At 48.5% G+C, this 12,390-nt stretch overlaps 1 protein-coding gene across 1 annotated transcript in view; it reads right to left on the reverse strand.

Annotated features, from left to right (window-relative positions):
* The window catches only part of PLXNA4 (plexin A4), a 475,557-nt gene that overhangs the window by 375,776 nt on the left and 87,391 nt on the right, over positions 1 to 12,390 (reverse strand). Inside the window, exon 3 of the mRNA XM_055590947.1 lies at positions 8,994 to 9,176. Within this exon, the coding sequence (XP_055446922.1) occupies positions 8,994 to 9,176 (183 nt within the window). The remainder of the gene's footprint in view (positions 1 to 8,993; positions 9,177 to 12,390) is intronic.

Raw genomic sequence — 12,390 nt, forward strand, 5'->3', positions numbered from 1 at the left:
AAGATGTATAGTTTTTCAAGAAGGAGAGTGAGAAAATTGGAGCTGTTTTAGATAGATGAGCCTGGCACAATCTACAGGAAATTAAAGCGGGGGGGGGAGGCGCACCTTGAGATGGGAAACTCAGTTACAACCATCCACACTTGACCACTGGGGCCCTGAGCCAGGGCAGAGACAGAGGGAAGGAAAGGAAAGTAGGAAGGTTCTGGACAACAGGTATGCTGGCCAGATGCAGGAGGTAAGATTTACCCACAGGCCGAGAGCGTAGCCACAGGTGGAGTCCATGACTTGCCTGTATCAGCAAGGGCAGACCTTAGATGAAATCACACACCCTCCAGTGAGTTACTCAAGCCCTCTCCTCCTGTGTAGAAGGGAGGTTGTAGTCTTTACCTGAAAGGAAAGGCTGAGGACACCATGAGATGATCAATGCACACAACACAAGGGAAGAACCTAGAACAGTGCCTGCTGCCTACGAGGTGTTCAAAGCACGGTGGTCCCCTTCCCATCCTCTTTCCTGCCAGGTGCAATCGACAGGAAAATGACCCTTTCCTAAAAGCAGGGTCAAAGATGAGCACACGTCCTTCTACTCCACCATCCTCTGGCTTCCCTCATGGTTCAGTTGGTAAAGAATCCACCTACTATGTGGGAGACCTGGGTTTGATCCCTGGGTTGGGAAGATCCCCTGGAGGAGGGCACGGCAACCCACTCCAGTATCCTTGCCCGGAGAATCCCCAGGGACAGAGGACCTGGGGGGCTACAGTCCATTGGGTCGCAAAGAGTCAGACACGACTGAGTGCCTCACTTTGCTTCCTTCACTTTAAAAGCTAGGTGATCCCCCAAAGAGACCAGAGTCAGGGGGCAAGGATTCTCTGTGAAATCAGAGCTCTCATCAGTTACTGACATGAAAGGTAAGTCTCGCTTATCCACCATCACAAATTACTACCCTTTCCCTAAGATAAGCTGGGTCCCCAGGGACGCCTCCCCAAGCTCCCAGACCACCCACCCACTCAAGACGATGTGGTGCCCCCTGGCCCTGTGAGTATAGCAGGCCACTTCGCCCCTTGTTGTCCATCCTTTGGGTTCTCTCCTATGTCAATCCAAGTCTGTGGGAGCCCGAAGTCAGGATTCAGTGCTGGCGCCATGACGGTTCCTGAGTAAGGCTGTGCTTCTTCCTATACCACTAAACGTCAACTTGAACTTTAAAAGTACTGGTTCAGTGTCCTTAATGGCTTAGAAACAAAGCCATCATGTGGCAGGCAGCCTCTAAGGTGACCTTAATGACCCCTGCCTCCTTTTCCATACCGTTGTAAAGCCCCTCCCCTGAGTGTAGGCTGGACCATGTGACTGGCTTCTAATAACACAAATGCCACTTCTAATAACACTTCTAATGCCACAAAAGTCATCTCTGAAGTTAGGTTTCAGAAAATCTGGCTGTCATCCTGCTCGCCGCCTCTTGTTGGCCCCCTCTCTCAGCTGCCCTGTTGTGTGAGTGGCCATCATGGGGAGACCCACATGACCAGGGGCCGAGGTCTCCAGTGAGGACCTGAGGCCTTGCATTGCCAAGTGCATGATCTTAGAAGAGGGTCCTCCCCACTCCGGCCTTGCGCTGGAGATGATGGATGCTCCAGACAACACTTTGATTATAGTCCTCTGAGCCAGAGGACTTAGCTAAGCCAGACCTGGATTCCTGCCCCGTAAACTCTGTGAGATAAATTTTTTTAAGCCTCTGTGTTGGGGTCATTTGTTACACAGCAGTCCATAATCAATACATCTGTGTCCCCTGGGGGTGGGATAGAAGGCAGGGAGTGAATGTGGGAGATGTGAGGAGGTGTTTAGAAGTCACCAGGAGTGCCTCTATGAGAAACCAGAGCTGCTGGAAGAAGCACCACGACAGCACCAGGAAGCAAGTCCAGTGGCCACATTTATGGGAAGTCACTTGAGAACAAGTAGGACCTATACGCAGACCCCACCCCCCAATCAGAGCTCCCACGAGTGGCCTCTAAGTCAATCTGGCTACCACTGCCTTCCCCATCCCTGGTCCTATGCTGCCTTGGAGCCTCCACCAGGATCACCATCCAGATTCTATCCTCTTCCCGTCCAAAACGGATCAGCTATGAGCCCAGCAGTGAGGGGACCATTGACGGCTAGGTGCCCCACCTCCTCCTCTTGCCTCCTGCCTCCTCCCTTTTCCTCCGGTACATCATGCCTTTCATCCTTTCCCATCTTTGTTGTCTTGGTTACATGGCCAGACTCCTGATATGCTGCTAGTTTTCATTTTAATGATATGTTCTTGTAAAGCACAATATTTTATTTCAATTGCATGTGTCACTGGATAAATTCCTCCAGCATGCCTGGCATTTGAGCATCAGCTGACTGAGCACGCTCTATGATTTGGGGTGTTTCTGCAGCACTTTCTTTAATTTTAATGTCTGTGCTTTAATTTATAATCAAGATCATTCTACACAAATGTATATATATATATATACACACACACACATATGATTCAAAAAAATGGCACACATGTATCAATAAATCTTGAATTGGTAAAGCTCATTTAAAATCATCTCCTTAAGTCATGTGCACTAGCAATGATCATTTGGAAAATAGAACGACAAATGTTTCCAGGGTAGTATTTTCTGGGGAGCTCAAAGTGTATTTCAAGAGGACGCCAGGAGAACAAGTCTAAGCCACAGCTCTTGGGGTCCAACTGCCTTGAGAGGGGCTGCAGCAGATGCACCGTTGAGAGGACACCACTCTAACCCCACTTGGGTCAGCACTGGTGACCACTTGGGATCCCCGCCCAGAGACCTGCAGGACAGGGGGTGAGCCTCAGGGCTGAGTAGTGAAAAGTATGAAAGGATAAGAAAATAGCACGAGTGGGAACACATTTACACAAAAAGGATGGTTGAGTGAGGGCTTGATGTTGTACAGGAATATAAGATATGCCCAAGAGGATGGCTCAGATAGTAAGAATTCACCTGCAATGCAGGAGACCTGGGTTTGATCCCTGGGTCAGGAAGATCCCCTGGAGAAGGAAATGACAACCCACCCTAGAATTCTTGCCTGGAGAATTCCATGGACAGAGGAGTCTGGTGGGCTATAGTCCATGGGGTCACAAAGAGTTGGACACAACTGAGCGTCTAACACACACACACGAGATGCTACTGCCAGCTGAGCTAGTTGCCACGTCTCCCAGGTACAACGTAAATAAAAAGGCCTACAGCCCAGCTGAGGAGACTGAAACGAGGTGGGAGGAGGGCCACAAGGAGTGGACGGAAGGGCACGAGGCAAGGTTGGTTTGAAGGCCAGTCCCAGGACCCCCAGGCTTGAATGACCAGCCATCTCTCTGTCCTTCCTTAGACATGAAGTCAGAGAAAGGAGGGTCCCTGGAACATCTGTTACACTCTTCTGTTTGCAGCATCTCAGCCTCAGCATCCCCCTCACTCAACCCATAGGTTAAGATCTACGTGGGCCTAATACTTGCAAAACCAGGGGTGGGAAATGCAAAAACAGCACGACAACAATGACAACAAAAAGCCAACAACTCCGATGCACTCTTCTCATTATGGAAATTGTCTGGCATTGATACTTCAACATTTCTTCTTCCCTTCTGCATGAGTGACTACCCACAAGCAAAGCGGCCAGCCTCTCTGGTTTGAAAAACTAACAGAGGATGAGACGGTTGGATGGCATCACTGACTCAATGGATGTGAGTTTAAGCAAACTCTGGGAGATGGTGAAAGACAGGGAACCCAGCATGCTGCAGCCGCAAAGAGTCGGACACGACTGAGTGACCGAACAACAACAACAACAACATAAGGTTTGGTCAGGGAACTGACCAAACCTTATATCCAGTACACTCAGGTTCTGCTCTGATCGCAGGGCAAGCTGGAGTTTCAACTGTCTCCACTGAATTTTGTGATGCCTCCAGTCATCTAGAGTGCTTTCCATGACATGAGTTTCTTTTTAGTTAACTTATTGTTATTATTATTTTTGTTATTATTATTATTGTTTTTATTTTGTTATTATCGTTGTTATTAGTTATTGTCAATTGATTTATTGATAAATTTCCAGGTGAATATTAAAGAGTTCTCAGATACACTGAGGAAGTTGCAAGGCAGGGGCTGCACACCTCTGATCTGGTATTGCCCTGTGACTTGAGCACTGCAGAAACACCCACACACGCAGCATCTGTTTCTGAGAGCTTATGTTCAGAATGACACAGCCTCAGGCGAGTCTCCCTCCACGTCTGCTAGTTGCCCTTCTGGATCTGTGTTCAGGGCCTAAGGGTATTCCAGGCAAATCAATTCCAAACAGGCTCAAACAGAAAAAGGCAGATATGTATGATATCATTTATGTGTGAAATCTAAAAAATCTGATACAAATGAATTTATATACGAAACAGACTAAGAGACATAGAAAACAAATATATGGTTACCAAGGAGGAAAGAGAGGGAGGGATAAATTAGGAGTTTGGGATTAACATATACACATTATTATATATGAAAAGATATAAAATGGGTTAACAACAAGGACTTACTGTATAACACAGGGAACTCTACTCAATATTTTGTAATAACTTGCAAGGGAAAAGAATTTGAAAAAGAAAAGCTAGATATGTATAACAGAACCACTTTACTGTACACCTGAAACTAACACAATATTATAAATCCACTATATGTCAATAAAATAAAAAGTAAAAAAAAAAAATTCAAACAGGCTGACAAAAAAAAATTAGGAAGACTGAATTAAGCTGCATGACAATTCCCAAGAAGAATGACTTTATGTTCTCTACTCCTGTGACTCTCCATGCTGACACACACCCACACAAGAGAGGCTGTGTGTGTGTGCATGCACACACACACACACACACACACACACCTGACTACAAGCCAACAGCAAGGCCAGCCAGGGTTCTGCTTACCCAACATTCTCCCAGCGCTCCGCCCCTTGGTGTGTGCAGTTCGACCTAACAAAACACCCAGGAAAGATGCAATCACAAAATGAAAGGAGCAATCACACCTCAAGTGAAAGTTTATGATGTTCTGGTTCACAATGAACATTAGTCTCTCCCACTAATGTCAGGCAGTAATTCACTGCTGAACAGCAGCCATAAAATATGATCACTTAGTGGTAAAAATGCAAGAGACAGAGAAATCGGAGCTGGAATATTTAAGCAAAGAGATCTTGTCCTCCGAGGCAACATTGACCTCATTTCCCCAACTTGGGTCAAAGGTTTTCAGATTTATATCGACACCTTAAAGCAAATCAGAATGGTACTGGCCTTAAGAGTTTAACCTGTAGTTGAAACTGTAACAGCCCATAACTTATTCCTAAATTTCTAGGCACCTCCTGATGACTGGAGCATTTATGTGTCAATGCCAGCCATAACACACACACACACACACAGATCAGAAAAAATAAAAGACATCCAAATTGGTACTTTCCTCACCTCCTTTCCCCCTGCCTCATGTGATGTGTGCACTAAAGGAGTAAAATTACGGTCATCAGAGACAAGGTTGCCAATGATGGGGACCCATACCTTTCAAACAAAATGGAAAGTCAGTAATTTTCAGGGCAGCCCATGGATAGTTGCCACAGACTAGCTCCTGAACTCCTGAAACTCACAGCAAACTCCCTTACTCTTAGCAAACCCCCTAACCCCCTCCCGCCCAGCCTTCCCACCTTGAGTCCCTTGTCATATGGCAAGAACCCTGCAAGGCCCTTGATTCACGCGGGAGATTATTACAGGGCTCAGAGAAGCCAGCTCTGTAATTACGGCGGCCGTATGATTTCTATTATCCTGAGCCCCCAGTTTCAGTAGCTCACAAAACTTCCCACTAAATCCTCCTGCAGCCCCACAGCTTTCCACGGCTGGGCCTCTGCCCAAAGAGTGAATGGGGTCCTGATAACCTCTGAGAAAAGCAAGACAGAGTTATGACAGGGGAAGGGGAGTGGTGCTCAGTGAGCCAGAGTTGTGGGAAATTCTATTGTTTAGAAAAAAATAAATAAATGGGCCAGTTTCGCTTTTTATTATTTCAAACAACAGATGCGGCGGCCCAGCTTTCCTTTCCCTATTCAGACTGTCCCCCAGGGCCGGCTGAGTCTGCAGGAGTGTAGCTGGGCTTCAGCAAAACTATTAAAAAGGCCACCGCTCTGAGCTGGTGGAGCAGAAAGTTTGGCTGCCCCCATGGCCTGGCTTTCCCCCAGGAGGGCCACTGGCTCATTCCCCTACACATGACTCTCTGGCCCTACTTCTCAAATGTTTACGCTTCACCAGTGCCACTACAGTTCTGGAAATTAAATGTAATGTCCCAGGTGACTGAAATAGAACCTCGCCCCCACCCCCTGCTCCAAAGTAAAAGATGAGAAATGCCAGTCCACGGTTTATAAAGCCCTAAAGCCCCCGGTCAGGTGTGGCCTGTCATGGCCAGCCTGGCTGACCTCGGGGCACACTTCAAGGCAAGGCTCTGCCCACAGCCTGCCCCACAATGGATGTCTGTGTGCACTTGGCCTGCCCGGGGTCCTGGAGGTGTCCTCAGCCCCCACTCACAGAGATGGGCCTCGCTCTGACCTCCATCAGGGGACCGGCTTCCACAGGTAAGAGAGTCAGCCCCCATCAGCCTCTGACCACTTTCTGACCAAGAGCACACATTTATTTGCAAGTCAACCAACTTAGGTTTACCATGCAGCCATGGCCAGGAAACATCTTTTATTCCCCCCCAAGAGAAAATAATTTTCTGTTCTGTTATGCACAGTGAATTCTCCATGTTTATATCACGGACACCATATACCCACCAGCTCAGAAAATAGCAAAAAAAAAAAAAAAAAAAAAAAAAAATTCTTCTATACGGTCTACTTGGTCTGGCCAGCAAGTGAAAACATCCTCTGGCCCCTGGTAGGAAGTTGAGGGGGTTGGAACCTTCCAGAACATTGAAAGAAGTCACCTCTCCCTTCCAACTGAGATGGGCTTAGTAGAGACAAGACCTAAAGCACTCCCAGTTCCTTCACTTACTTATTTACCCTTTGCTGCTGCTAAGTCACTTCAGTCATGTCCGACTCTGTGCAACCCCTCAACAGTGCTTATTTAACCATCAGAGCAAGCAAAGCAGGTCAACAGACATTTCACTGTGTGACTTGTATATGGGAATGACTTTGGTATTTAGAATCCACTTTGCCAGCAAATCGAACTCGTTGAATCCTCATGAAGAATGAAGTCACCTGAGCAACCAACAGAAACATCTTTTCCCGAAGTCCCTGCTCTAAAGCTCATGGACTTCCCCCCCTTGGCTTATACGGAGGCTTATCAGACATAATTTCAGCAAGTTTGGTTATCTGATTTCCCAGCTCACTGAAAGCTGGAAGCCACAGCTCAGGGAGGAGGCAGGGTGCTGATGTGGACCAGGCAGCATCTGGAAGTGATGAGTGACAAGGTGCCCTAGAGGAAGAGCTGGGAAGGCTGCAACGATCAGACACAACACACCTGCACTTCCCAGCATCCTCCCTGGGTGTCCATGAGCCCTGTCCACTATGTGAGTAGTAATCACAACAAGAAGGCCAAGGCAGCAAGAAAATATTCAGTTGTGTTTAACATAGTCTTCGCAGAAAGGCAGGTGACTAGGAAATATCATTCTTCAAGCTGTAAGGACAAAGGTTAAATTAATCTATTCATTGACATAGAAGGCAGGACACTACAATGAGGAGGGTGATCCCAATGCGTGGTGGGCTGCCTGCATCACTCTCGCCATGTGCCACGGCATTTCACCAACATACGCTTTCTCTTCCAGCCGCTAGCCATGTAACTGCTCCACGCACATCCCCAACCCACACAACACTCCGCTCCCTGCCTCTCCCCCTCCACACTCTCACCCTCCAGCCCCACCACCTGTTCCACAAAGATGCACAATCTGAAGAGAGAAAAACAATGGCTGGAATGGGCTGTCACACCATAGAACAGGATAACAGGTACAATCTCGAGATTTGCGGAGAGCATTTCCCCTTGACCATCAAGCTCATACCGACAAACACAGCAAAGAGAAAAGCAGGCATCAAAACTCGGTCTCAGATAAGGCACCGCCGCTTCATCCACCTGAACCACACAACGTCCAGAAAATTCCAGGGGAAGCCTAATTAAAACAAGCAGGATCTCCGCATGGCATCATCAGTGTTTCCCAGGAGAAAGGGTCAAGTATGATTATCGGCCAACAGAAAACAGGACCTACTTCCTTGAGTTTTAGAAAGGCTTTGATCCAAGCAAGAAGGGTACTCTGGGGGACCAGCCCCAACCCACTGAGAGTCCAAGCCAAGGCAGGTGACAGAGTACTTCTGCATAGATGGGGACGTGAAACACAGTGGATGGGCCAAGGTCACCCAGTACCACTGAAGCCAGCAAGCTTCTGGAGAATGAGGAGGCAAGCTCATGTCCCCGGATCACACAGTTCAACTCCACCTGAAGGCAGTTCTGTGCTCCCACAGCATCCATGGTTTCCTCGTCCCACAATCTGGCTCTTAGCCCCAATAGCAATTCCAGTGGGTACTATATACTTTCCTCCATCTGTTCCCTAAATGGATTCCAGATGGATGCACAAACCAGAAAGGCTGAAAAGGGAGGAACAGGCACATCCCTTGCCTCTGGTCCATCCTTCCCAACATCCATGCCTAATAAGGGTCTTGCCTTAGGGCATAAGCCCAAGTTGGACAGAACACACCATTTAGACTAGGAGCCTGGAGACGCACACCTCTCAGGAGCACACCAGCCCACGAAAGAGGTGGAGCCACACACTCACCCAGTGTGAGTCCCACAACAATATTCCATGTGAAGGCAGAGAAGGGACAAGAATACCACTGTCGACCTCAAAACAGCAAGACACCTCCTTCATGCAAACCTGTATCACTCACCAACCAGGCCCGGGGTAGTAAGAGAACACAAGCCAACATCCGTCCCGCTGGGGACAGGCTGTCCACACAATCACCGAAATGACTACCCCCTGTCCTACCTTCTTCAGCTTGCCACTTTTGGTGCCCACGAAGGCCAGAGAGTGATTCTTGTAGACGTAAGCGATGACAGAAGTCATGCGGTCCCTGTCCTCTGTGAAGACGGGGATGCCACGCACCATCTCTGATACGCCCAGGGGGGCGTTCATATCCAGGCCACAGAAGTTGTCATCAATGGTTAAGAGCTGAAAAGGAAGAGGGAGAAGAATTAGAAGCGAGCAGCTGGGCAACTCGAGGAGATACTGAGTCAGGGAACTCTGGAGCTAGGAGAATCCTTAGAGATGAATCACCTGGTATAAATCTCTGCTTTATCACATGAAAAACTCAGCTCCAAAGAAACTAGGTTGCCTGTCAATAGTCATCTAGGTAGATTGCAGAAAGTCACATGGCAGAAAGTCACAGATCCCTGGAGTCGTCTTTCTACCACGCTCTGCAGCCTCTCTGCCCCACCTCCAACTGTTCCAGGTACCATCTTGACAGCCCATCATCACCATGACTTGGGAAAGCACTGGCCACCACTCACGTGCAGGGGACCCAGACATCCCTGATAGGGAGTGAGTGGGGCAAGGTCTCCATATCTACACACTTACTGTTGAGCAGACACACAGATCAGGACACAAAGGTGTGGAACAGAGAAATAGGAATGTTAATATGTGTACGCCAACACCATGGCAGAGACGTGTATGGACAATTGGTTGGGGAAAGGAGCAATGGGAGGAGTGGAAAGTTTGTGGCTGAATTCAGCCGGGCCGCAGGTTCCTCCCTATGTCCCATCCCAGTCTCCTTTTTCTTTCACAGCATAGTGAAGAAGGGCAGCCCTGACACTGTCAGACTCTCCCCAGCGTTTCCCAAAATGCCTTCCATGGAACACAGGCCCCACAAGATTTTCCACCATAAACGGGTTCCTTGGGCAAATGATTTGGGGCAATGTCCTGAAACCCAGTACATTCTAACATCATGTAAGATATTCCTAATTGTTACCAAAAAAGGTCTGAAAAGTCTTTTTAGGAAGAAATAGCTTTAAAATTCTCTCAGCATTTTTTCCAAACAATTTATTTCCTAAACCATTTTTTCACAGGAACACCTCTTAGCATCCCTTAAAGAGGACATTCCTGGGATTCCCAGGTACCCTGTGGGAAACAGGGACCCAACTCTGGCTTCTGATTCCAAGACAATTTCAGGAGTCAGGAACCAACAAGTAAAGCCATTTCTGCACCCTACCCTACCCCCGGTGTTTTAGCTGAGTCTCTACCTGTTTTATTCCAGCCTCCCAGATCCCCATGTAAGCAGAGGGTCACAGCTAGGGAGTCCTCCTAGGGAGTGGTGAAGACCTCGACAATGGGTTCACACAGCAGCTGAGCAGCTTCCCAAGCATACACCTTGGCACAGCCTCCCCCCGCTCCCTGGGCCTACCATTCCGTGACAGCAAAATAGCAATACTGGCTCATCCTGAGACCAAGGTGACACAACAGGTGTGAAGGCGCTGGCTAAACGGGAGCCCTCAGGGTACAGTGTTTCTTCGGGGTCATTTTCCTGATGGAAATCCTGCTCAGAACAGCCTTTGGGGGGGAAGGTTGCAGCAGGGAGTGGCGCTTGCGTGCCCCCAGCCAGAGCATAGCTCTCTGAGGACACCACCCTCAGAGTCTGAGCCAAAGCATCAGAGTAATTGCAGCATGGAAGGAGAGGAACAGAGGGAGGGTCCCACAGGGCCTGCAGACCCTGGGGGGCTGGGGTGTAGGGAGCAGATGCCAGGACCCGTGGAAGGGAAGCCTAATTGGCGAACACCTTCCACAAGTGAAGGCTGGAGTGGATTCCTGAGCACCTTGGGCAACAGGGAAGGAGAGTGTGTGCTCCTCCAGCCCTGGCCGAGCCCTCCCCTGGGCCCCATTAACAGCAAGATTAGAGCTGGAGCCAGAGGAGCCAGGAAGGGGCTGGACTCTGTGGTAATCAGGAGCTGGGCACGCCTGCCCTGTCCCCTGCCAGTCCACAAATACCCACGAATGAGCTCTGGCCACTTCTCCAGCACTTATTCATTAGACAGCAGCTTCATTCTTACCAGGGAAAGAGATTAGGGTCTGCTGCATGGGAATGTATGCGGTGGGCACCCCGTGAACAGCCCCCAAAGGCCATAGCCTCTGGGATCCCTTCTGGCCCATTATGAAGATACCAGATCCATTTTGCACAGATGTCCTCATGGGGTGCCTGACTTGTAAAGTGAGACTGGTGATCCACTGGATTCCAGGGGCTGGCTATGAGCTCAAGGATGGCACCGTATTTTAGGCATGTTTGTACCCTTAGCTCAGAGAAGGCAATGGCACCCCACTCCAGTACTCTTGACTGGAAAATCCCATGAACGGAGGAGCCTGGTGGGCTGCAGTCCATGGGGTCGCTAAGAGTCGGACACGACTGAGCAACTTCACTTTCACTTTTCACTTTCATGCATTGGAGAAGGAAATGGCAACCCACTCCAGTGTTCTTGCCTGGAGAATCCCAGGGACGGGGGAGCCTGGTGGGTTGCCGTCTATGGGGTCGCACAGAGTCGGACACGACTAAAGTGACTTACCAGCAGCAGCAGCAGCAGCAGCAGCAGTACCCTTAGCTCTGTTCCTGGTTCATAATATGTTAAGACATATATATTAAATGGAAAATGCATGGATGAATTGATGGATGACTAAATGAAGACCTGAGTCTCAAAATAGCTAACACTATTTTGGAACTAGAGTCAGAAAGCCTAGGTTAGAATCCCAGCTCCACCACTTAGTGCTGTGTGACCTTGGGCAAGTTATTTAACTTCTGTGTGCCCCAGGTTTTCATGGGTAGTATAGGGATAATAATAATAATAGCATATACTTCCAAGTTCTGTAGAGAGGATTCAATGGCTAATTCATGTAGAACAATGTCTGGCCCTTAGTAAGTGCTAAGAGAGTGTCGGGTTTCCCAGGTGGCTCAATGGTAAAGAATCCACCTGCCAATGCAAGCGACCTGAGTTCGATTCCCGGGTTGAGAAGATGCCCTGGAGAAGAAAATGGCAACCCGGTCCAGTATTCTTGCCTGAAAAATCCCAAAGACAGAGGGGCCTGGTGGGCTGTAACCCATGAGGTCTCGCAAGAGTGGGATACAACTCAGCAACTGAACAGCAAAAACAAACAAGAGAGTGGTTAGCTCTGGTTCCTGTTGATTATCCTTGTGTGTATGTGAAAGCCCCTCAGTCGTGTCCGACTCTTTGTGACCCCATGGACTATACAGTTCATGAAATTCTCCAAGCCAGAATACTGAAGTGGGAAGCTTTTCCCTTCTCCAGCGGATCTTCCCAACCCAGGGATTGACTCCAGGTCATCCATAGACAATTCAAATAACCTTTGTGAGTCTTAGATCTTTGGGGAAATTCATGATACCTGT

Source organism: Bubalus kerabau, chromosome 8 (genome assembly GCF_029407905.1).
Source record: "Bubalus kerabau isolate K-KA32 ecotype Philippines breed swamp buffalo chromosome 8, PCC_UOA_SB_1v2, whole genome shotgun sequence".
NCBI classification, from domain to species: domain Eukaryota; kingdom Metazoa; phylum Chordata; class Mammalia; order Artiodactyla; family Bovidae; genus Bubalus; species Bubalus kerabau.